This window comes from Bombus flavifrons, chromosome 12 (assembly GCF_040668555.2).
Source record: "Bombus flavifrons isolate JBK064 chromosome 12, iyBomFlav1_principal, whole genome shotgun sequence".
Lineage (NCBI taxonomy): Eukaryota > Metazoa > Arthropoda > Insecta > Hymenoptera > Apidae > Bombus > Bombus flavifrons.
In genome coordinates, this window is record NC_138453.1 from 7,593,710 (window position 1) to 7,618,238 (window position 24,529).

The following is a 24,529-nucleotide window of genomic DNA, read 5'->3' on the forward strand; positions in this document are numbered from 1 at the left end:
ATCTTCGAAATGAACTGCAATTCCACTCGTGTTAAAAATATTATGTTTAAGCAGAAAAAAGGTCTTAAAAAAAAATCACTGCCCATTTTTCAAACAGTACAAAGGACACTGGCGAAAGAATAGGGAGAACTAGCTAGGTGAAAGAAACATAAAGAAGGAACAACAAAGCTCTGGAAATTCGACTTACTGCGAGCGCCTATCATAGTCGTTGCAACCACCACGTAGCTGCGCTGCCGTCGACCTGATAATGGGGTGAGTTGGGGGTGAGACGGGAACTATTCGGCCAGTAGCATGCCGCCCTTCGTGCTATAAACATCGTGCAGCTTACTTGAAACGAAACGTCGATGGTATCTATCCACTGCATTTGACTTCTTCAACCGCTGTTTCAACATCTGCAATCATAATACAACGACGTCATCAGCAACAAACTTCACAGAGTGAAACCGCGTGAGTAAATTCTTTTAATTATTAACTTCTTTATCTAATTATAAATGCAAACATGGGTTAAATACAGTTCGTACGAGGAAATGCAAGAAACGCGGTAAGAGGGTGTGTTAATCGTACGAGCATTGCCTTCTACCGCAATTAGACAATGATAAAGGGCGTGACGATGCGAATAAAGCTGCCTGAATGCTGCATCCGCAGAGTGTCTTCCTGAGTACAGACGCGAGTTCCGCACTATTCATTTAACATGCTGACTCTTTGGCGAGTGGCCGCCGCGATTTCGAACTTCCACGCAATACCGCCACGCACCTATTCGAGCTTATGCGAAAGAATTCATTGCAATCTTCGTGTTTTCATGTACGACGAGAGTTATGGAAAGCTTTTCTCACGAATATTTTGATGTACAAAAGAATAGAGACGAGGGGAAACTGAATTGCATCGAATAAATCTAACGTTTAGGGTAATAATAATAAATAAATTGAGGATCTGCATGTATTTTCGGAAATTATGTTTGAAAAATATTTTGAAATATATGTGGTGGTAAACAGCAAGGAAAACTTAATCGAGTGAATTACATGGTTTTGGGTAATAATGAATAAATGTTTGCCCATTAATTCGAAGAAAAGTGTTGCAGTGCAGAAATAAATATAATTGGAGTAGACCACGTATCTGATTCTATCGGGGACAAGTAGTTCATGTCGTAGGAGTTTACCTAGTAGAAGTTCACAGATCCTTCGTACTATGTGTGACATTTCACCTGTCTAATAGAAGTTCGCGTTTAGATAAGTAGAGTCAATAAGTAGAAGTTCGTTTAATCTGGAACTAGTTAAAATTTTGTTCCAATAAATGGCATTCAAATACTATTATCTTCTGCATATTCAAACAAATTTATGGAATATCTTTGGAAAAATATTTCGAAATACAAAAGAATATAAATAATCGAGAAAATAGAATTAGGTCGAGTGGATGGATTACGCATTTATTGGAAATTTAGAGCAACAGAAACGTAAACAATACGCAATTCGCGAAAATATAAAAAACATCAAAAATGTAATACTCGCGAACATAACAGAACTCTAGTTACATTTCGTTTCTACAACTGTATCAATAAAATATGAATTTGTAGAAATATCCGCAGTCTAACAATTGCAAACGTCAAACTTATTACTGCATATTACCATTTAAAAATTTATGTATTCTATTATATATATTCTCTTTTTCTAATTTATTCTCAATTTTGTGATCCAAATACATTTGGTTAAAAATAACCGAGTGTCTGGATATTTTTAAACGATACATAAAATATAGCGAACCAACAATATCTGTTTTTTATACAAACAACAAAGCAACGATTTCTTTATCTATATAAAAATATGAATTTGCATAAATGAATTCGCAGATTAATAATAAATATTTAGCAATTGTTGCAGTCAGTGTACTATTTAATAGTATTTTATATCATAAGATAGTTAGCGCAGATAGATTAAACCAAAGAAAGTTACTTTCCTGATGCAAGTAACTTCTCGCATGTAGGGTGAACTTTCCCCTCAACAGGTCGGTTATACTCGAGGAAAAAAAATCATTAAACCCCTGGGTAATCATTGCGTGACCAGTACAATAGTTGTGTGGCGGAGTTTATCTTACCCTTGCGTTTCACTCACGCACATTCAACTAGTGTAATTAATGAAATACACGATTATTTGATAACTTTGTTGCACCAACGACGTTTACTTTTCTTTTTTTAACTTTTTAATTACGCTCCCAAAAGGGTATTTGACTTTTTCTTGTGCATGAGAGGAAAAATTCTTTGCGTAAATAAAAATTTTTTACGAACAAGGAAATGGGGATGAGAACAAATAGGTGTACGAAGTGCAGTTAAGCTTTAAAAGGGATAGATTTAAAGATCAATCCCTAGGTAGACGTTGCTCCTTGTGTTTAATTTATTTCCAGACATCATATGGCCGTGGACAATTTTTTAATACAAACTGTTTATTCAAAATTTAAGGAAATGATGAACGTGATACCTTTTTGTCAACCATTGGAGCAGTAAAAATAACAAAGAAGTGAACGTTAACTTTGGGATCATCTTCGTGTTTCATTTAACGACACATCCAACAGATGTGTAGATAGAAGATAGTATAAAAGGAAAAAAGCTGATGGTTCATATACTTCTCCATCTTGTGTCCTTAGGGAAAATATATTACTGCCATGAATCGTTCTCCGTGAAACATTTTCAGCTCACACTACAAAGAATTCAAACGTATTTTTTCCCTAACATGTAACATTTTCATGACGCTCCAAGATTACTTTAGATTTAATCTTAATTACAATTGCGCTTAATTAAATATACTGTTTCTTAACTTTTATATTCCAATCTTATTCTTGTTCGAACAAGCAGAAACGCTTAGTAACTGAAAGAAAAATTAAATTCAAATTTAAAAAAAAAAAACAGAAAAACACGATTGTGAAAAAAATGGCCTAAGGAATGCGGCAGCGTTGAAGAACGATAAATAATGATAGTAGTAGTAATAGTAAAGAAGAAAATAACGCATATGAATTGTAATATGGAAAAATTCCAACATGGAACAGATAGTGAGTAGTAAATTATACGAATGATGTTTATTGCTAGCTATAAGAGAGCCTAAGAGAGTGTGGCAGGGAAATGAAAGCAGCAGCCCAGAAAAAGTTCTCTGAGTGATTTTCTTCGTTTCGAGTTTCGAGTTTCGAGCGTGGCTCGTTGAATGCTCATTGAATCCGTGAAACGCATGTGCATCGATGGCTATTCAATGCTAGCCCGAATTCCACCATCTGGGTTAATAGCGGTCGCTTTTCGCATATCAAGTAGCATCGATTACTTAACGCGTTATTAACTAACCTCACCGAGAGAAACCCTAAATAATCCGTCGAAATGATTCCTCGGAGAGAAAAGTACGAGAAACCGTTTAACACCGATGATTTCACTATCAGACATCAGCGCGCTTAAAATAACTCGTTCTTATTTCAAAGAACATGAATATTAAAGTTATTCGTGGAAACGTTAAAACCGACTAAAAATTAGAGTCAGAGAATGAAATAAATGTATACAGCTCGAAACGGAAACAAATGGAAAGGGTGAATCGAATCGAAATATTTATGAAAAAAATTTGCTACGTTAGGAACATGCGAATAAATTCATTCTAGAGCGAGATATTATTTCAAAAAATACGAATCGATCCGTGGAAATGTCAGAAACAACTAAAAATTTTATCGAAGAAGCGGAACAAATTTATACAGTTTGGCACAAAAACGAATCAAGAGGATAAATTGGATCGAACAGTTTATTAAAAAAACTAGCCGTATGAAAATCACGCGAATTAAACTCGTTCTAAACCGAGTTTTGGCTTGAAATCACGCGAGTTTCTCCGCGCAACCAAATATTTTCCTGAGAAAGAGGGATAAAATGCGTATTAGAGGCTGTGGTATCAGCGCGCGGGAGCAAATTATTGGAAACTTCAATCGATAATCGAAATGCAAGACATTTTTGTATCCGCGAATATATCACTGCACCGATATCAAACAGCTGGCCAGAAATACCTACATATCCTACCGCAAGTTCGGTTTAAATTATTGGCGAATCCGATGGAACTTACTTCCTCTCTCTCTCTCTCTCTCTCTCTCTCTCTCTCTCTCTCTCGCTCTCTCTCTCTTTCAGTTCAAGCTTTCTATCGAGAAACTTTGCTCTGCTCTTTCACTATGATAAGAGGTCGCTTTAACAGATGGTAATTAATCGCGTATGGAAGCAGGAAATTATCAGTTTTCCTTGATAGGACGATTATCATCCGACATGACTATTGAAAACCATCGAGATTGAGAATAGTTTCATTTGAGAAATGGAAATTTTTGTCACGATTCGAGCCACTGAATACATCTTGCTCCTCCTTTCCTTCATATCTTTCTGTTATCTCTTTTTTTTATCTTTTTTCCATTTTTTTCTGACGAATCCTCGATCGATACTCGTGCAAGGAACTAAAACAAGATCGAGTTCCAAGACACTTAGTTACCTAAACATGTTATTAACCGAGTTAAATTAACGTAGCAAAGAAATGAATGTTATTTAATTTTTGAAAAATGCTGTAGATTTATTCTGGTTACTTGACCAAGTTATTGTCAAATATCAGAAAAATAACACAAGTGGGCTTGCATTTTTCTCCCTGTGATCTTCAATGTTAAGCAAACTGAAAACAGTTATAGTAATAGCACCATAGATGAACTCGCGTTGCTTCAGAACTCGTGAATTCAATTTTCGTAACAACGGCAATGGGGAAGCGCTTTGATTCGAAAAGATACAGATATTCTCTGTGTGATAGATAAATCGCGACGTAGCTACCGCGAGCGTATCTATCGCTATGACGTCAACGGATAAAATCTGTTACAAGTTAAAAATCAAAATTAGAATTAAAATAAAAAATTTGTTCATTAGGCATCGAGAACATTGTCCTCTGAAAAATAATAATGGAATAACACCACGAACTGGAAAGAAATCTCCGGTGGCCGTGTATATTTAGCGTGAGTGGATCTAGGTTGGAGGAGGAGCTTCTTGTTATTTTCAATTCAACGAACTTGTTATTTTCAATTTCAAAGTACTGTGGCAAGTCCGGCGTGTCCAGAGCCTCCTTGAAAATCGATTTTATCACGGCACGTAATTACTCGCTCGTGAACCGCGCGAATCCCAAACTGAGCGTTAACAAGCCACGGATAAAAGTAACCGGGAGACCAATGGAAAAATTGCGAACATGGGACAAAAAGAGCGTACGATTCGAGGATCGAGAGAATATTCACCTATTTGGAGTAAATCGCAAATGTTTCTCTTGTTCTCGGAAAAATCGAGACGGCGAACGCCGGAAAGCACATTGGAAAAACGAACGCCAGGGAAATGAAGAAGGATAGAGAATAACCTATAGGCCGGTTGTATTGTGTTTATTTTTAGCTTGTGACAAATAGCTCGTTGCGTGTGTCTGCAGGTAACAAAGGCAACAACACTGCAGCAACAACGGTGAGATCGAAAATTCGACCAAATTTTTTATCAGTTTGAAACTGTTGGTACAGTGATTTACGAAAGTTTTCGAACAATTGTAAAAGCCTTTTCTGAATATGTTATACGAAATATCTTGAAATTTTATCACCACCATAGCGAGACTCGACTATCACAATGATATTTGTGAAGCTCGGAACAAGTGTAAAAAGTATAAGTTACGAGGTATTACCGTTTATCTGTTGCCTCCTGACTCTGCCGTTTCGACTGTAAATCTAGAATTGACAAAGAACTTGAGAAAAATGAAAGGGAAAATATATTTTCTTTTTCTATTATAAGGTATAGAATTTTTTAAACAACTAGAGATGGAAGATATTGAAGTTTAATAGCAAAGGATAACAGTAAATTACAACCGAGGAATCTTTTGAAAAATGTAATGACCTTTGTATAAGTGTATTAAATCTCAATCTAAGTCTAAGTCTTTAATCTCGAAACAACAAAGTTTATATCAAACGTAGTTTCATCGATGACTTTTACCCTGTAATTCAAATTTTTATCGAAGTAGAAGGAACACAAGTTAATCCACAATACGATCAGAGTCTAGTAAGGGATTATCGTTGACGCGTAACAACCTACCGACGACCTTTATTTTTAGCACAAAAGCGGACGAAGTAACGTGCACTGGTCGTTTTACCGAAGGCGTCATCTCACAGTCAACCGTCATTCTTTATCCGTTGACCCGCACGTTCTCCACTTTTGTCGCCAACTGCACAGAAAGGAAAGCAAACAGAGGGGCCGGTTACCGCTAATTACTTGACTTCTCATCTTGCAGCCACGCGCTAAATAGCCGCCCTTTTCTTTACACAGCTTCATTGACCCGTCGGATAAGAAATGAGTAGAGCGCTTTTTGCTCATCTTTCTCGCATTTTTCCTTCTTTTTGTATCGTCAGCGTTGAGTTCGTGGGGGCGTTTATCGATCGCACCGCAAACATTTGTCATTTTTAATGAAAGATATTAGTGCAAATGTGTGACCTCACGCGGGATGTTACGGGGTTTTACATTGGAAACACCGGTGTATATAATTATAATATAATTACATATAATTAAATATAATTACAACGTATTATCATTTTAAACTAATTTATTATTGAATCGATGCAAGACAGAAATCGTCTGAAGTTTCAAAGTAAAGTAAACATCACTGACGTTATATTGTATAACGTATTAATGCAAATCTTTGCTGAAGCCATTTTGAAACGGTCTATTTAATATTTCAAACAACATTTAATTTGTAGGAAACAATAAAAAGAGAGGGAAGCGGAGTTATCGGAATTTCATTATGTTCGGAGAAACACTATATTATACATTGATCAATCAAAATATAATTACTAGATTACCATTTCCATAATTGACGACGTTGTATGAATCTATCAAAGTACGAAACATTTTGGAAACCTATAACTTCCTTTATAAAATTATGGTCAGGAAATCATTATTTACTTAATTCTCACGACAGTATTATCGGTGGTCTTGAATAGCTTGTCATTTATGTCGTAACGACGTTAACGTCGTGGCTCGATAGGGATTACAAAACTGTGCCATCAGATTATCGTAACACCGCGCCGAGTCAAACGCGACGTGATAAACGCTCTTCATTCACTGCTGACAAAATTTACCAAAGGTTAAAAGCAGTGTAATTGATCGCCGGTGTTCTCAGTTGCATTAACAGGGAAATATCGACGATTTGCTCGAGCGATATATTCTCGCTCAAAAATTGTTCCCATCTTTGCTATTCTAATCTCAACTTTACTTTTCTGTCAAGGGAACCGATTAAAATTGTTCTTGATACATGAAAAACGCTTTAGGATTTATCTGGGAAATACTAGCAAAACGTGAATAAGAAACTTGGTCGAAATCTTGAACGTTGATCGTCAAGTAGAAACTGACGTAATTAACCAGACGCGTCACATGGAACAACTAAACTGTATTTTATCTTCTTTTTTTATTTTTATCCCTTTTTGCTGGCTATTTTTCTGCATTATTTATTTAATTCGCGGAATACAGCGAGAGGATAATTGGCGAAAAACGCGTATTCTCTTTCAATAAAAATTTGTCTATCAATTGTACAGCCAACCGTTCAAATATTAATCTTTATCCCACGGCCTCGTTTGTCAACTATTAATCGAGCTAATATTAAAAACCTGTTAAATGAAAGTATATTGGAAATCGTATCATCGAAACCATGATCTATGCTACAATGTTTTATATTTAGAGACTCGTGTATTCCTTTACTGCCCAATCTTTCTAAAACTCGCTGCTCCATGAAATGTAATATTTCAGTTGAGTCAGCGAAAGCTGCAGTTAAGCTTGAAAAATATCCTAATTCTCAAAATTGTCTCTGCCGATACGTGCGTCCACAACGATCTGTTTTAGCCATTTATAGGTCAGTCGAAGGAACTTCGATGATTCCTATTAACGCTCGACTAGTAAAGATAATCGTAGAGAAATCGATGTCGCGATTAATTGACTAATCGCGATATAATAGCATAATAGTATATTCTGCGAAAATAACGATTATCCTCCTACGTTGCGTTGCCATTAGTAATTTGAGTTAGCCAGGTTATTTCAAACTCGCGTCATTAACAACTAATGAGAGCATGGAGTTTAGGAAATGGAACATTCGTGGAATTGTAAAACGAAAATATCAATGATACGATTAAACTTCATTAACCTTATACACGAAATATTATCCAATGGAACTATAGATAAACGCCGACTCCTATTTCAAGCGTCTAAATACGATGGCAATAAATTAAAGATATACATAGTTCGATTGAATTTCAACGATGTAACCGCCGAATACAGTCACGTTTGCAATGAGAATTATGTCTACCTTCAATATCAGAAATCAATATTAGAAATCAATTGTCCAGTTCACTCGTGTCTCGAATAACAAACGTATTACTTTTTAAAAATTTCTATTAAAGTTGAAATATAACAGAATTTAAATGGTGCAAGACACGCTTTTGCAATGAATATCATGAAACCATTCGTCATAATCTGATTAACCAATCCAACCGTGTTCCAAGCAGCGAACAAGATAAAAAGAATTTTTTATTTCAGTGAAAATATTCTAAAAATTAAATTATGTAGACTCGTGTTTGCAATCAAAACTGTACTACAATCATCATTCATCTCAATCCAGATTGACCAGGCGTCCTTTATTTGTAATAGCCAACATCTCTCATTGCAAACAATTTCCTGAAAAATTCTATTAAGGTAGAAACGTTTCAGAAATTAAATCGTGTTTGGTTAAAGAGTGCATTACATATTACCGTAGCAATTATGCAAAAATTGTTTGATCTGTGGAAGGAAGAAAGAGTGAGAGAGAAAGACAATGAGAACTACAGTAATCCAACTGGTCTTTTCAACCGATTGTGAATTTTCTCTGGAACATTCAGCATCCACTTTTATTGCCACGTAACATTTTTTTAGACCGTGCAGCCCATCCCTGGGATTCTGCTCGCATTTCGTAATCATAAAAATATCAGAAGCGGAAAGAAGATTCTTATTAAAACTTTTCCAGCGCAATAAATTCGGTAACAAACAGTTGACAGAATTTCTCCGCGTATTCAACATCGTTGTCCGCATTTCATAAAGGTGTCGCAGATCAAACTCTCGGTTGGAGAATTTCATTTTTCTGGTCGCTTCTGCAACTCGTTAAACATTCCCCGCGAGTTATAGAACGCGACTATAACACGATGGGAAGCGTTCTGTCGACGAAAAAAAAAAAATAAATAAATAAATCGCGGAGAGTGCAAATAAAGAAGAAGAAAGAAAAAATCTAGTTCGCAAAACACGTTGTGTTTTCATATATTTTCCCTGTTCGTGTCCATGAAACTGACTCGATGGTGCCTCTAGCAGAAAACGTGAAACGGAACGAACAAACAACTGCGTTCGTCCGTGAGAGGAATGTTTTGTATTTACATATTTTGAAAGGGGGGTTCTCCTTTCTCATCTCGAGCCGTGATATACTTTCGCCTCTTGACGTCTGCAACTCGAGAACCTTGCATGCATTGATTTTACGAGATCCACCTGAGTGATTTTGAGAAAAATTACAGAATACAAGATACGTATCGCCAAACCGATACATTGAAATGGTTACTTGTGAAAGGAAAAACACGTATAACCAATAAACGTGAGTGAAACAGTTGTGAATCTTATAAATAAAGTATTTGCAGTTAGACTGACGACGACATGTGCGCACGTTGCAGGATTTTGTATTTTCTTTTACATTATTCCACGCCTAAGATAGAGTTTTTAGTGGTTACTCGACCGGATCGATATCTACAACATCGTAACTTTTGATTTTGGTTGACGTGGGAGGATAATATTGCTATTAGGTTGATGAATAGAACATTAGAAAAACAGATCGATACGAGTTTCGTTGTGGCAACTTGTACATTCTAATTAAGCCGTGAGTGAAATCGACGAAGGAAAATTAGCGATGAAATTTTCATACGTTCCACTTCCATTTACTAACCGTCTATCTCTATGGCATTACGCGTTTTAATTGTGATCTCGAACACCTGTTAGAGGACCATAGCTGTTCCATGAATACCGCTATTGAACCTCTTGCCAACGTCGTTTCGAAATTGAGCAACGGATTCCCCACATAATAACGACGTTAATTCGTGTATAGTGAGTGAGTCAAGTCACTGATGCAAATTAGTAAATACATACGCCATCCTTGGAATAGCATACTAAAGCGAAACCGCGAATATGCGTATAATTATTTCATTTGTGTTCGTCGAGCAGCCTGCCAGGCATGCGCCGAATTTCGATACAAATGGAAACTTTCGACTATTAATAACTGCAAGTTGGTCGAATTGCTTTCATTGTAGGTTTCATGGATTAATAAATTCGTGGCATTATAATTAATAAAAGGTCAAAGTAGCATCAGAAAAAATATGAACTCCAGGGCGAAATCAATAGAGTAATAACCGGAGGCGTTACACAAATCCGATGCAAATAAATTTTGCTAATGAACTGCATGATAAAATTGGAACGTGTACGAAAACTTTCGTTTGCATAACTTCACATTAAATATAAACGGGACTTGAAAAACTTGTTATTTCCGTTCCATTACGTAATTCCACGTAAAATGTTTTATAATTCATAGCCTGTTAGTGCAGGCTGGGAATAACAAGAAAACGAAGCACGTTCGTGTTCAATTTTAAATTTCAGATTTAATAAGTACACGGGATGAGAGCCAACATGTAGACCGAAGAGAGACACGAGAAAATAACAAAACATGGTGGACAAAGAAGAAATGACGAAGACACCCTCGCCCCTGAATATCAACGAGGCGATCGAAGGGGAAGTGTTGAACCAAAAGACTGCTAGGAGTAAGTATCACAGAAACGAGAATACGATATCTTCAAGAAATGTTGTTGTTCTTCCTAGTATTAACTCTTCATCCGATCTAAACTTGAAAGCAATCAATTCTCGTCTTTTTATGTCATCGGTTTGAGTAAACGAACAAATTTCGAGAGATTACGATACAGCGTCTTTCATTGCTTTCGAGTCTGATATGAGAAATATTTTTTTTAAAAGACAAGATTTTTAGAAATCTCTTTGAAAGAAAGTATTGGAATATTCGGGAAGTTCGTAGCATGTTTATTATAATTTTTTATTAAATAATGAAATGTTCAAACGAATACTACACTTTATTGAATACTAAAAAGGATTAAGGAAAAACCAAAGACCAAAATTCAAATCAATCAATAAATTCAATAAAACCAATAAATCAATAAAACAGATACGTAGACAAAATATTAAATATTCTATGTAGAAACATGTAAAAGCTGTTGGAAGGAATTCTTTATCGAAGATGATGAAAAGTATTTCAAGAGAAGATTCAAAAAGTTATAGATGGCAAAACGTCTAATTCTAATGAAATCTTTTTTAACTTTCGCTATAAATCTTCTGAACAATCTAATATAAAATAAAATGTACATAGAGGGTTTATTGTATCGAGCAAAAAAGATAAAAGGTTAGAAAGGTGAAAGTAGAATATTTAGTAGCGCAGGTTTCTAACTAACATTGTTTTTAATATTTATAATGAAAGAAGCTGATTGAAAATTTCTGTTTACCAGTACTTAAGAATGATCTTCTATTATACGAGGCTGTGATAAAAAATGAAGCGGACACCGTTCGCAAAGTGCTCAAAGAGCCCGTGGACGTCGATTCCAGGAACAATGTAAGTGGGAAAAAAACAAGCTACATGATAAAACGAACAAATCTCAAACGGGAGAATATGAAAGCATTGAAAGAAATCCGCTACAATCGAATCACAGTTTACGTCGAATCAATTTCCGACACAAAAATCGAATTCCCCGGAATGGAGTCGAAAAATAGTACGGTTGCAAATAGAATTTTTCGCTTTGCGCTACTTCGTTAACACTAATACTGTGCAAAACTCACTGCGCTGTCGAAAGCAGATAACATGATGCGTTCGCGGTAATGGCGGAGATGTAAGTCGATATAAGGACGCGCGTCTGACTACATACGAGGCATTACTACGAGAGGCTCCATTAGCGAAGCATTAAGGATTCAATTAAGGAAATTTATCGTTTCCCCAATTTCGTCGTTGCTTTCGAACTATTTCAATCTCCTTGCATTTAATAATAATGCAATGAAATTTGAATTCGAATCAACCGTCTGACTGAGTTCGAAATATTTCGCTTTAACGTGTTTACATATTTCTTCCTCGAGAGTCTACGTTGGTATTTGAACAGCACGCGACGAAGGAACGAACATCGCGTTCCCTACATGAAAATTAATTATATTTATCTTATGTCGTATTCAACGGAACTATTCGCATGAAAAGTGATCGGAAACGAAAGTATTAGATTGTTCCAAAAGTTTCTTTCCTCTTACAAAATGTCGTGCATCTATTATTTTCTTATAAAATGAAATAAACTTTTGTGCCAATCTAATACAAGACGAGTCTCTAGTGACTAATAGCGGTAATTTAATATCGATTGAAACGCTAGAAACACGCACGATACGCGTATGTTTGCACTGGAAAATGATTGTTTAGTATGGTCGGGCGCCAATTCATTGGGCAGCATCCAGGGGGAACACAGAGATCATAGAGATGTTGATACAAGCGAAATGCGACATCGAGGCCAGAGACAAGGTAATATCGCAGTGAAAATATTATCATTCAAATATTTGCTTCAAATAAAATTGAACTAAACCAGAATAATTGTCAGAACAAATGAACAGACGACAATTCGAACGTTATTACGAGTGTTTCTCGTCGTTTCGTTCAAATGTTAATTATTTTACATACACGCTTGCATTTTCTATATTTGAAGAGAATTTTATCGAATGTCAGAAAACCAGTGACTGGAATCTGAACAAATTTTATATAAAATTGACATAACGTAATTAAATTCCATTTGCCATGTTTCAAGTTCGGCATGCGTCCGTTACACATGGCTGCGCGATATGGACACAGGGATGCTGTTAAAATGTTAATCAACGCCGGAGCGAATGTGTCAGCGGTAAACAAGGTATATCGATAATTATACTGATGGATTGATACTAAATAAAAACATCGGAATCGAATCAATTTGAATCTTTCGAACCGACTGCAACTTCGCAAAAAAAGAAAATTTAAGTTGATATAAGTGTACGTCTACGATTTCATGCATCGTTCTCGTATAGGATCATAAATCGAGTCACGAACCTTTCTCATAGAGTATTTCTTACGATAGAAGTTTTGAACGTGACCTTATCTTTCAAAGAAAACTCTTCACTGTTCTCGGAAATTCTTAAAGAAACCGTTCAAGATTATTTCTAAAGGAGCTTTTCTTTTGGAACATGTTTCAGTTCGTTTGGTTCAATAACAATACGATCCGATAAAAGATTTATATGGTGGCACTGCAACGAGGCCAACATTACGATGACGTTCATTTAGTAAAGTAGTATGCGTAACTACTACTCTGTTACAGAAGCAATATACTCTCTTAATGTGTGCTGCTCGGGGCAACAACGTTCGCGTCGTCGACTACCTTGCTGAGGCAGTGGAATCGTTGAACGGAGATGCAACCGACTGTACCGGTGCGACAGCTCTTCACCATGCAGCCTGTGCCGGTCACCCAAGTATGATAACCGCGCTTACCAATGTGCCAAGAATCGAGCTGAATGCTGTGGATAAAGTAAGAGCTATCGTATTTCGTTATTTTCTTTTGTAACCGGGAAAAATGTGAGTTGAGCTGGAAGAGAAGTCGATGATGCAGGTAATGGGAACTGTGATCTTTCAATAAAATAATAGATTTAAAAGTTGAAAAATTTCAAGCGAGTGAAAATTTGAAATTAGAAGATTGCTTCTCGTTACTTTGTGTTCTTTTCATTTTTGTTCTTTCTTGTTTCGTAACTCTGTACAGAAATGAGTTCAACTTGAAAAGAAACCACTGAATTAAGGTGTATTTTTTAATACGCAAACTTTTAAATAAAAAAGTTTAGATTTAAAGTTCTAAATATTTGTAAATGTAAAATCTAAAGTTTCCGTTGCTTTTCGAAACTTTCCGTTATTCTCATTTTGTTACCTTGCATTACTTTAAATTTCATGAGCAAAAAGTACTCGCAACTTCTTTCTCAACTTCGTCCCCAGAATGACAGGTTATATACCCAGTTTCTCGAAAGCAGTTTATTCAATGTGTCGTAAGATATTAATCCACCCTAAATTGATAGGAGAATGTAAATATTTGCAGACGAACGGATGCAGAGGAGGCAAGAAACTTCAATTTATACGGAGACTAGTGCCCGTTTTCTCTCTTTACCTCTGTGTCTCTCGATTTAGATACTACGAAACTAGGTCTCCGACATTAGCTATATTGCCTTCTTATCGCGAAGACAAGTGAAATCCCCGAAGGAGAGAGTGCAACGTATAGCAGCATGAATCTAACTACAGTCCTTTGAGGGAATTTTATAGAACTTGCATCGTTTTCCTGGTGCTTCCGGCTTTCCACTTCCAGCTATCGTACATTCGATCATGACGACTTATCCGTGACCTTTCCCTCTATATGTATCTTCTTCTTTGAATGAAAACGTTTGATCTTTTCAGTATTCCGGAAAAATTGGAAAATTTTGACAGAAAATTGCAGGAATATTCGAACTTAAATAAACTCAATAATAATGATAACATTTTTCACAAAATATCATTTAATTCTTTCACAGCTGAATCTTTTCTTATTTGTAGAAAATATGTTTTTCCAGCTATTTGTACTAAAAATAAACTGCCCTCTGAGATGCACTAATTTTTATCCAGAACTAAATCACATAAGAAACTGGAAACTCTTCAAAACATAACAATGCGTGACAAAGTTAACAATTTCACGTTGATTTACAGAAAGGCCAGACGCCTATACATTGTGCCTGCGCGGAAGAACATCTAGAAGCCGTGGAAGTTTTAATAGGACTGGGAGCTAAGGTGGATGCTCAGGACAATGAAGGCAACACGTGCCTTCACGTGGCCACGAGAACGAGGCACACGGCTATAGCTCAATTGCTATTGAGAGCCGGGGCGAACACTGAATTAACCGACGAAGTAAATAACGTTTTAACTCCGTTATCATCTTACTAATCAACGAACGTACTCGATCGTCCATTTTATAGATGGGCTTTACTCCGCTTCACGTGGCTGCCAGTCAGGGTTGCAAAGGGATATTAGATTCGATGATTCACCATGGGGCAGCACTCAACAAACAATCCAAGGTATACTTAAGATACGTGTGATCGATATTCAATAATCATCCATCACCGGGAATCGGTTTGCAGCATGGAAACACGCCTTTGCATTTGGCCTGTCAAAACAACGAAGTAGAAACGGTCGAGATACTGATCAATAAAGGCGTCGATCTAAATTGCTTAAATTCGGTGCGTACGACAGTGTTCGTGGATGAAACGCATTTTTACACATTCGCTTGTGACACGATTCGATTCTATCTGTTCCAGAGATTACAATCACCGATTCACATCGCCGCAGAAATGGGACACACGGATATTTGCGAACTGCTGCTAGCAGCAGGTGCGAATATCGAACAAAGGGAACAGGTAAATACCGATACTATTCGCTTTTGGTAGTTTCGTTTTTTATTTGCTTTTCTAAAATGATATAAATAGGTTCATGAAAAGATTCGAAAACTCGTAGATATTTTTTATGAATACATCATGTATGTAGTAAGAAACATTTCAAAATTTTGTTAACGCTGTAATGAGATGCGACTGTCGTGACTATATTAGCATAGTTTAAATCCGATCTAAAAATGTACATTCAGTGGAAATATATATTTCGTAGAGAGCACAAAAGTGTTTAAACCGACAATTAACCATTCTATTAACAATCTTCAACATTCAATTACTCCATTTTTTACATGTATTACATGTTTAAGACGTTTGTTTATGGTATACTAATACCATACTAGTTTTTTGCTAAATATATGATTGCAGCAAATATTTCCTCTTTTCTATCTATGTTTTCGGATTTGTTTCAAATTGTACGAATATATCCATAACAGTCGTATCACGTTACAGAGCTGACAAAGTTTCACAACGTTTTCTATAAACCATGTAATATTACATAAAAGCTTTCCACGGTAACTGTTGAAATATTCGTATATCTGACGTGAAATTACCGAAATAGCTGAAACTGGTACAACTGGTAAAATCAACGTTACGGTGGAAACTTAGTTGCACAAGTGTATCGCGGTTTTACTACCTGTAACCGCGAACGTAGTCCCGGACGTGTCGTAATGTACTCTACGTCCATTTCCATTTCCAAGCATTAAACTTCGTTTGTAAAATAATACCGGGGTTATTCCATCGGGAAAATTTCTCGCAACGGTGTGGCATGTCGACCCAACACAATCAATGTAGGCGTCTCTTTGTACCGAGTATGTTAACCCCGGTTTAACACGAATGTGACGAGCTAACATAGTCAACAAGGCTACCTTCCTTGAACAAAGTTTACACAGGCAGGGCAGCGTGCATGATATCCTTCAATTCGAGAGTACTCCAACTTGACATCGACACCGCTGTGGCATTTGTGAACTTAATAAAGTTAATAAAGTTAAAACGAAGTTGCTCGGATGTTCACAGAGCGGCAGGACACCGCTTTACATCGCGGCGAGAGGCAGTTTCACGGCAATCGTCGACATGATAATTAAAACCGCGAGATTGGACTATCCCACACCGGTAGGTGGCTTAAACGTTCCATTAAGGTGACGTAAAATTTGCAGAATATTATGTTCCCTTGGTTTACAATTATTATTCAGTCGACGACCCGAGACTTTTGTGTTAACTCATTAAGAAGCGGTGTATTAACGTAGCACTTCCTTTGCATATATTTTTCCAATTAATTTGCGTCGTTGAATCTCGCTTCCTAATATCAATGATGAGAGAAAAGATTTCGACGATTCCTTTGGTACTTTCTTGCAACAAATTTTTCATTCGAATCTCACGATATTATGAAATTTAAAATGTGAAGTATTTCTATTCTTTTTTAAAATCATGGAAATTCTTGTGTGATTCTGACAAACAATTCCAAGGATTCATTTAATATTTTTATCGTCGCTATCTCTTCTTCCATCTAGATCTTAGAATTTTATAAAGCTTCAGTCTAAAGTCTTGAAATGTCTCTATAATACTGTAATAATCTACAAATTCTTCTTGTGTGTCTGATGTGTACAATAAAACATCTAAAGTATCTACCTTGATAAAACAATGCTACACTTTATCAACGTTCGTCAATAATGTTACGTTTACGTAATTTGTACACCTCAATTTGGTTAATAAAGAATAAACAACCTGTAGAAGGATGAAATTTTACACGTACAGCAGATAAAGGTGACAGACAGGGATCTTTTCAGGAGGATTCAACATCCGACAAAGAAATTCGTGATCTAACGCCAGCTAGAAGAAGATGGCGAGAAGGATCGAGGGGTGGAAGCATTTCCAGTAACAATGGCGCCTTTTCGGAGCATATTCGATCGATTTTATGGAAGTTGGCATACAAACAATTAGGTCCCGAGGATTGGAAAAAATTGGCGTTGCATTGGGCGTTCACAAACGATCAGATTCGAGCAATCGAGCATCAATATACTGGTAAAATAATTATTTTATACATATTTTATAAGAGAATTTCAAATCGAAAACGCGAAGATTGCAAAGAGTCATCGAGGTATAAAGTTCATTTCTTAAAATAAGTAGTTCTCGAATGATAAAGACGATTAGATGATTTAGCGATAAATTGTAATTTACAAAAATATTCTGATCCTCGATGTTGCCTCCGTAAACCGAGAACAGCCTTACGAAAAGGACGATAAAGCTCCTCTTATAGGTCCTTCGAGTTACAAAGAACACGGTTTCCGAATGTTGATGATCTGGGCGTCGGGATTGAATCCTGAAATCTCCATAGGGAAAGAGCTTTGCGACGCTTTGTTTGCAGTAGACAAGAAGTCTGTCGCTGGTAAGAGATTTATTACAAAATTACTAATATATTTACTTTGCAACGAAAAAAAAAAAAAAACTATCGTGAAAATAATTATAGAATCCGTTCGTAAGCACATGGATCAAGAGAAAGACGGGAAAGAGAAAATGAACAAACAGCGATGTCATAAATGCTCGATCACTTAAAGATAATTGATGATTCTGCTTGAATGAGAAGAAAGTTACGAAGGACAGAAATTAGGAGAATTTGAAGGATCTTCGGTAGAAAATTTTAGCGATACTCACTATGTGGCATATCTGTAGAGACGCTGATCTTACCTTTTTTACAGTATGTTTCAATATAGAGGCGTGTATCATAGTGAAATTGTCGTTTAGCATTCGAAGATCAACGAAACGAAAATAAGTTCTGCGAATCAACGAAAGCTTTCGATACATCGCGAAATCTGATTTGAATCTTTCAAATGAAATGGAACAAATTCATATCATCGCGCAAATGTACAAATTTTCGAGTCTAGATATTTTAATGTTGATACTTTATATATATTTTTAGAAAATTCGAACAATTCAGCAGTGTTGTAACTTTCATTTTCATTTGTTAGTTAAAGAAATGATCGACGTCCGAAGCCGTCCTATTTCATTTTATCTTTTATTCGACATATTCATCCCGTTGTTCGAAAATCCTATTCCAAATTTCTACTGTAAATACGTCAGCGTAATACGTAAATACTTCTAGAATAAGTGCGAAAAAACAGAGAAATTATACAGGGCTTTCGATGTGATAAAAGAAATGCATAGAGAGTAGACGAAGGAAACTATCACGAAACTTTCAATCATTGTATAATTCGAGGAAGACAATCTACATATCTGAGTATTACGTACAATTAAATAAATGCCTGATTAATAGTCTATAGTAAACTATTTTTAAACCACTATACCCCGTCCAATTATGAAACAATATTTAGCAGAATTATCCATTGGAAAGAAAGAAAAGCTGATTTATATTTCTCAACATTTCAAATATTAAAAATTAGAATTACAATAATAACTTTAGGATTATAATTGAAATTCTAATTTTAGAAATAATAACTTTAAAAATACAATTTCTTAATAATTTACGAAAGAAACTAAAATCCGTAATTTTATGCGACAGTTTCTCAGGCATCAATATCTCGGTATAATAAAATTCTGTGAAAATATACTGACAAAATTTCGATATTCCATAAATCTTCAAATAAAATATGTATAAAAATTAAAATATCTTACCTTAAATCGATCCTAGTCCTTGAATTGTTGATCTTGAAAATGATAACTTGCAGCGGGGGATGATAAGGATGTTAGGCAGTGTAAGGTGGTTATCAGGAAAATTGGCAGGATACTTATCAGGACAATGGTGTATCTGCAGTAGCCTAAACAGAGTATTCTATTAAAATGTGAATGTTTATTAATCCATACGGAATATTCATTTGTTTCTATACTATAAAAGAATGCATTTCTTGCTGTTTCCATCCTCGCAATATATAACAAAATATTATGAACGATATATCTATCATCATCATCATCATAATCATTATCATCATCATCATCATCATCATCATCATCATCATCATCATCATATTATTATTATTATTATTATTATTATTATTATTATTATTATTATTATTATTATTATTTCATTACTAATTTATAATAGCTATCAGCGGTGATGGTATAAACAAGGCTCGAGTGCCATCAGTGGCAATTAATTATCATAATCGTATATCGTACCCAGAATTGTACAAATCGTACGTTAAATAGGCATATAAATTCGCGCCAGGCTTCTTAACTCTTAACATTACATTTAAGTGCTATCAATAATTAATTATTATTAATACAATGAGAATCACTATAGCTCCGTGGTTTTGTCGATTTTCACACCTCCGTAGAATGTCAGCCTTTCTGATAACTATTTATTCTTTGCGTTCGAACGCTTACATACGAAAAAAGTGATGATGTATGTCTCATACCATTGCGAAAAAGTACGTGCGTGCCGGTGACCGAGAAGCACAATGGTGTTTAGCATCTTTATTTTCATTCTTTGTCTTTTATTTCTTCCGTCTGGGAAAAGAACACTGACATATCGAGGGAAACGTTCACACGTGTTTCTACGCTTTTTTAACGCCCTTTATCGTAACAACTTCCCGGATGTACGAAAATATATGTTATACTTAGTCTCATAGGCATGTACAATTAATAAATACAAATATCCACTGTTAACTGCACTTACGTAAATAATGAGGTCTACTTAGTTTAATATTTTTAAATTACACATTATTCTAAATATGGACGAAGCTATTGGCTCGCACAAAACGCAGATACGTGACACATCTACGCATTTTTTAAATCGTTTCCACTCCTTTGCCGCTTTCGTGCATACTTTCGTTCTCTATATTCTTATTCTCGAACCATGAAAAATATATACTCTTCCTTTACCTCCATTCTCTTTTCATCGTAACGCACGAAACCTTTCTAATCCGAATACATACGAATAATTACCGAGGAATTCGCGAGGATTGGAGTTGCTGCTCTTATTACGATGTACATTACGCACAGAATAATTCGTGTTTCGTTCGTTCGATATATAATAATATATATGCATATTTATATAATTCTTCGGCTTTCGAAGCGGAAGAAAGAAGTGGGTACCAAATTAATACGCAAACAACTATACAACAGACACAACAAGTAGAAGAGTACAAACGTAAAACGCAAGAAACAAAAGGAAACATAAAATATATAGGAGATGGAAGATTGAATTTAGGACAAAGGACCAGTTTGATTATTTAAATTAATATGCAAAACATCCCTTTTAATTCTCGCGGCCCGTTAAGCGGTGACCGCGGCTAAACGCGTGTTTCCGGTTCTTTTACCTCAAGTCCACAAGCCTCGCGTCATCCAGTCAGTAAAATGAACAGGACGTCTAGGAAATAAACTTCCTACGGCAGAAATTGAAAAAAACAAAGGATTAGGTTTCTTGTCGAGTGTTGAAACGAATTTATTTTTTGTTTGTTTGTTTGTTTTAATCGCCGGTCGGAACTATTAAATTTAAAAAATGAACAAAATTGATATCATCTTATTCTGTACGTGTCTTTTCTCATAAAATGTTCCGTCGCGAGATAATTCAAAGAGATATTATCTACTTTTTGATTTGATCACAGATTCGAGGTAATTTCCTATTTTAACGTCTCTTACAAATTAACCAAATAAAGGGGTGGATATGAAAAAAAGAGAAAGGCAATCAGACAAACTGATAAGTCACGTTTCTAAAGTACTTGATCGCTTCTTGTACCTAATTCTAAGCGAAGATTTCAATGGATCAATACGTTGAAAATGCTTACATCTAAATCTTACAATACCTACAACCGTTTTGGATGAACCAGTTAACGTTAATGCTTTAAACTTCTTAATAAGATTCCAGTTTCCTTACCACATCTTTCTTTATATTCGCGAAACAAAAATTCTCGACCGATCTGACCGAGGTTTTCATGTACGAATTTTCCCATGGAAAATAAGAAGTAAATGATTAATTCGACAGCTTGATCTACACAGCCTGGCCGAAAGTAATTTTATATCTTTAAAAGCGATCGTAAATAGTTTATAGTACAATGCTGGGAAAAACTTCTTCGCGTTGAGTTTGGAACTGGTGTTTCCTGATCGTGTATAATAATTGGTCCTTGATGCTCTTCCAGAACTGGCAACTCGCCTTCTTCTAATGATCTCCCGTCACATCTTCAGAAAACTTCTATTCTTCAGTCCACGAATACTCTCCAAATGTACAATTTCTCGATGATAGTCCTTGAGATCTTTTTTCGCTCCTCTTCCGACTCAAGTCGTAATGAGAACAGCAAAAGAACGACCATTCTGCATTCCATTCTTATAAAAAGCGTAACCATCGTTCTGTCATTGCTCTGAAACCGTTGTTCGAAAGATGCCTCTCCCGTCGCCGACTTAAAACAGCCATACAAAAATTATCTTCGTCTCTTTTGCTCTATTATGATTCTCGTTGCCATGCATGCTCACTCATACACGCACACATAAACGAAGATTTACACGTGTGATATGCAAGTGTCGTGTAAGCGCGACATGTATGATGCGGCAGTCGATCGGTGATTAATATGAAAAAAAGAAGCGGAACATCGCGTAATACGGCGAAAAATCGATTTGTTTTTCAGTCCATCTCTAGCGACGATAGGGATGGTAATTGTTGGAGCTGGATGAGGATCCTGTGTGACCCCTTTTGGGTCCACCGCCACCGTTGTTGCCGTTGGTTCCTGGGGCAGGAGAAACGCTTCCTAGTCTCGGAGGTCCGTATTCGGTGCCTGTTAGAATCGTATAAATGAACGTACGTGTGCCAGGACGCGATCCAGGATTGTAATCAAGGAAAGACCGGTAGAGACAGAGAGCAGTAGCGCGTGTAGTCACGAACGAAAGATCGAACGATTCGAGGACGATCGAAGAGATTGACTATGGATCAAATAAAAAATTTCTCCAATCATCGAGCCCAAAATAAAATAGCATTGATCAAAGCATCTGTCAAACTCTTTGATAATCATGTCGGGCACAGTGGCGGGTTTGAAGGCCACGTCGCGATAAAGAATTTTAGGTCACAGGGAAGAAATGGTGGATTAAAAAAGAGATTGACAGCGTTAATGGAAAGGATCGCCCCCGGAATTACGAATTAATTGAATTGGCTCGGGCTACGCGACACGCGCGTGAACGTAAAAGTAAATTAAATAGTAATAGCGATTGAAGGATGTTAGGTGGTCGATTCGTGGGCGAGAATCTTCAAGATCTTCTAGAACGTGCTCTGTCAACAAAGCTCCGAGAATACACTTTACATAAGATTTATAAAAAGAAAAAAAAATGGTGTATTAATATCGATATATTAGAATTAATTAATAATCTATATGATTAACGTATAATAGAAAAAAGAAGCAGAAAACGATCAGGTCGTGCAACAAAGAAATAAATTCTATCAAAAATGTTCCGTAACGTGCAAGTACGAAAAGCTTATTATATTACGTCCTTGATCATCTTAATCGTATAGTGCTTATCGACTAAACACCGCCGACTTAAATATACGAGGATTAAAACAATGAAGTTATAATATGCTCCTTACTTCTCATCCAATTCTCGCTCTCTCTCTTTCTCTCCCTCTCTTTCTCTCTTACAATTTTCAGTACAAAATTTATATTTCTTCCATATCTCTCGCGGCCTTAATAATTAGTATAAAAGGACTTAGTACTATGTATCACGAGCGCCGAACAACTTCGAAGCAAATAGAGTTTACGATCAAGTTTAATTTGAATCTCCGCTGGGAGCTTCATCTTCCTACACACGAATTTCAACGCGTCTTCCCGATTCGAACAGGACGTCGACGCAAAGGACGCAGTTTAGTAGAATTTAGTCGAGCTTCGGCTTTGCACAGTAAATGAATTAAAATGATCCGATCTTGAAACAAGTTGCTATACTTTCAAGTTCAAGTACAACAAAGGACCCTGCCCTAAATTTCGACTTATATTTCGCAGCCTCTTAAATAAATATACAGACAATCATTAATACCATGATTCCATTTTCTACATTAGATCTATGCGTATAAATTAAAAAAAAAGGGGGAAAAGAATAGCATAGACATTTCACAAATCTAAAAAGCTCCCGTATGGTAAAATTTAATTAATATAAGTAACTTAATAACAGATCTAAATGGTAGGCCTTAAGTAATCTTAATTTTTAAAAGGACGCGTCACTTGCACGTAGCTTATATAAATCCTTAATAGATAAATCATCTTACGGGCTATTTACGATCGTTCGGTACGAAACGATCAAAAAGTGACAACTATAAAAGGAATTTTCCTTAATAATGTATCAAAACGTGGACATGAATTCAGGCATAGGGAAACGAAGAGGATGATGGCCACGTTTGGGAACGTTCTCATCGAAATCTACCACCTTACACCATTTCTTTCTTTTTTTTTTCATTCCTCCATTACAGCGCCGCCAGACTCCCTCTTTTCCATTTTCCTAAATTTTGCTGTTTTTTTTTTCCTTTTTTATATTAAGAACCTAAAGGCTTGATTTGTCTTTGGTAGGCTGTTTTTGCTATTTCTTAGCGCCTATAAGGGTGATAATTCGTGTGCTGGGTCAAGGAAAACCGTTGGGGACCTGGGGCTGCGTCTCCGTTCGGAATGAAGGTCGGACTTCCACTTTCAGTATTTTTGAACTTTGGGATCGGGGTGTTGTCTGCGGGAAATAAAGGAGGAAATTAGGTAGTGCGGGCCGTCCCGAGCACGCCCTTCGGTAGGCGTAAAAGTGTAAATTTAGAATGACGTGTCTGCGCGGCGACACCAATGCAAATTTCCATGATTTATACTGTGATAGTGAAAAGTACCTTTGTTTTCATAAGCTTAGAAAACATGAAATTTAACTTAACTTAAAAGAAAATTATATATTGATACGGATGAGAGACACTAAAGGGGCAAGTTACTTAATTATGAATGAAAAATATTACATAGATAT

At 36.1% G+C, this 24,529-nt stretch overlaps 2 protein-coding genes across 6 annotated transcripts in view; one reads left to right on the top strand and one right to left on the bottom strand.

The window, feature by feature from the left end:
* Positions 1 to 274: 274 nt before the first annotated feature.
* On the top strand, positions 275 to 19,193 carry LOC138185386 (ankyrin repeat and death domain-containing protein 1A). Of its 2 annotated transcripts, none has more exons than XM_069124260.1 (14): positions 275 to 447; positions 10,703 to 10,863; positions 11,614 to 11,717; positions 12,561 to 12,659; positions 12,940 to 13,038; positions 13,480 to 13,686; positions 14,880 to 15,077; positions 15,146 to 15,244; positions 15,308 to 15,406; positions 15,485 to 15,583; positions 16,628 to 16,723; positions 17,398 to 17,632; positions 17,856 to 17,996; positions 18,078 to 19,193. In XM_069124260.1, exons 2-14 carry the CDS (start codon positions 10,770 to 10,772, stop codon positions 18,161 to 18,163), a joined length of 1,656 nt encoding a protein of 551 aa, XP_068980361.1. In that variant the 5' UTR covers positions 275 to 447; positions 10,703 to 10,769; the 3' UTR covers positions 18,164 to 19,193. The 2 variants fall into 2 exon arrangements, with proteins under 2 accessions (XP_068980361.1, XP_068980362.1); XM_069124261.1 differs by having other exon boundaries at positions 17,868 to 17,996.
* A 202-nt stretch (positions 19,194 to 19,395) lies between these two features.
* The window catches only part of Hrb27C (Heterogeneous nuclear ribonucleoprotein at 27C), a 30,777-nt gene continuing 25,643 nt past the window's right edge, over positions 19,396 to 24,529 (bottom strand). The window contains exon 8 of one of the 4 annotated variants that reach the window (XM_069124266.1): positions 19,396 to 20,949. In XM_069124266.1, coding sequence (XP_068980367.1) covers positions 20,885 to 20,949 — 65 coding nt within the window. In that variant the 3' untranslated portion in view covers positions 19,396 to 20,884. The other 3 variants (XM_069124268.1, XM_069124263.1, XM_069124264.1) reach the window with 3 other exon arrangements.

Excerpts from the sequence above, each read along its gene's own strand:
- LOC138185386 (XM_069124260.1), top strand. The coding sequence starts at position 10,770 with ATGGTGGACAAAGAAGAAATGACGAAGACACCCTCGCCCCTGAATATC. Across the intron at positions 10,864-11,613 it reads GAACCAAAAGACTGCTAGGA|TACTTAAGAATGATCTTCTA; the intron begins GTAAGTATCACA and ends TCTGTTTACCAG. Across the intron at positions 17,997-18,077 it reads AGACAAGAAGTCTGTCGCTG|AATCCGTTCGTAAGCACATG; the intron begins GTAAGAGATTTA and ends AAATAATTATAG.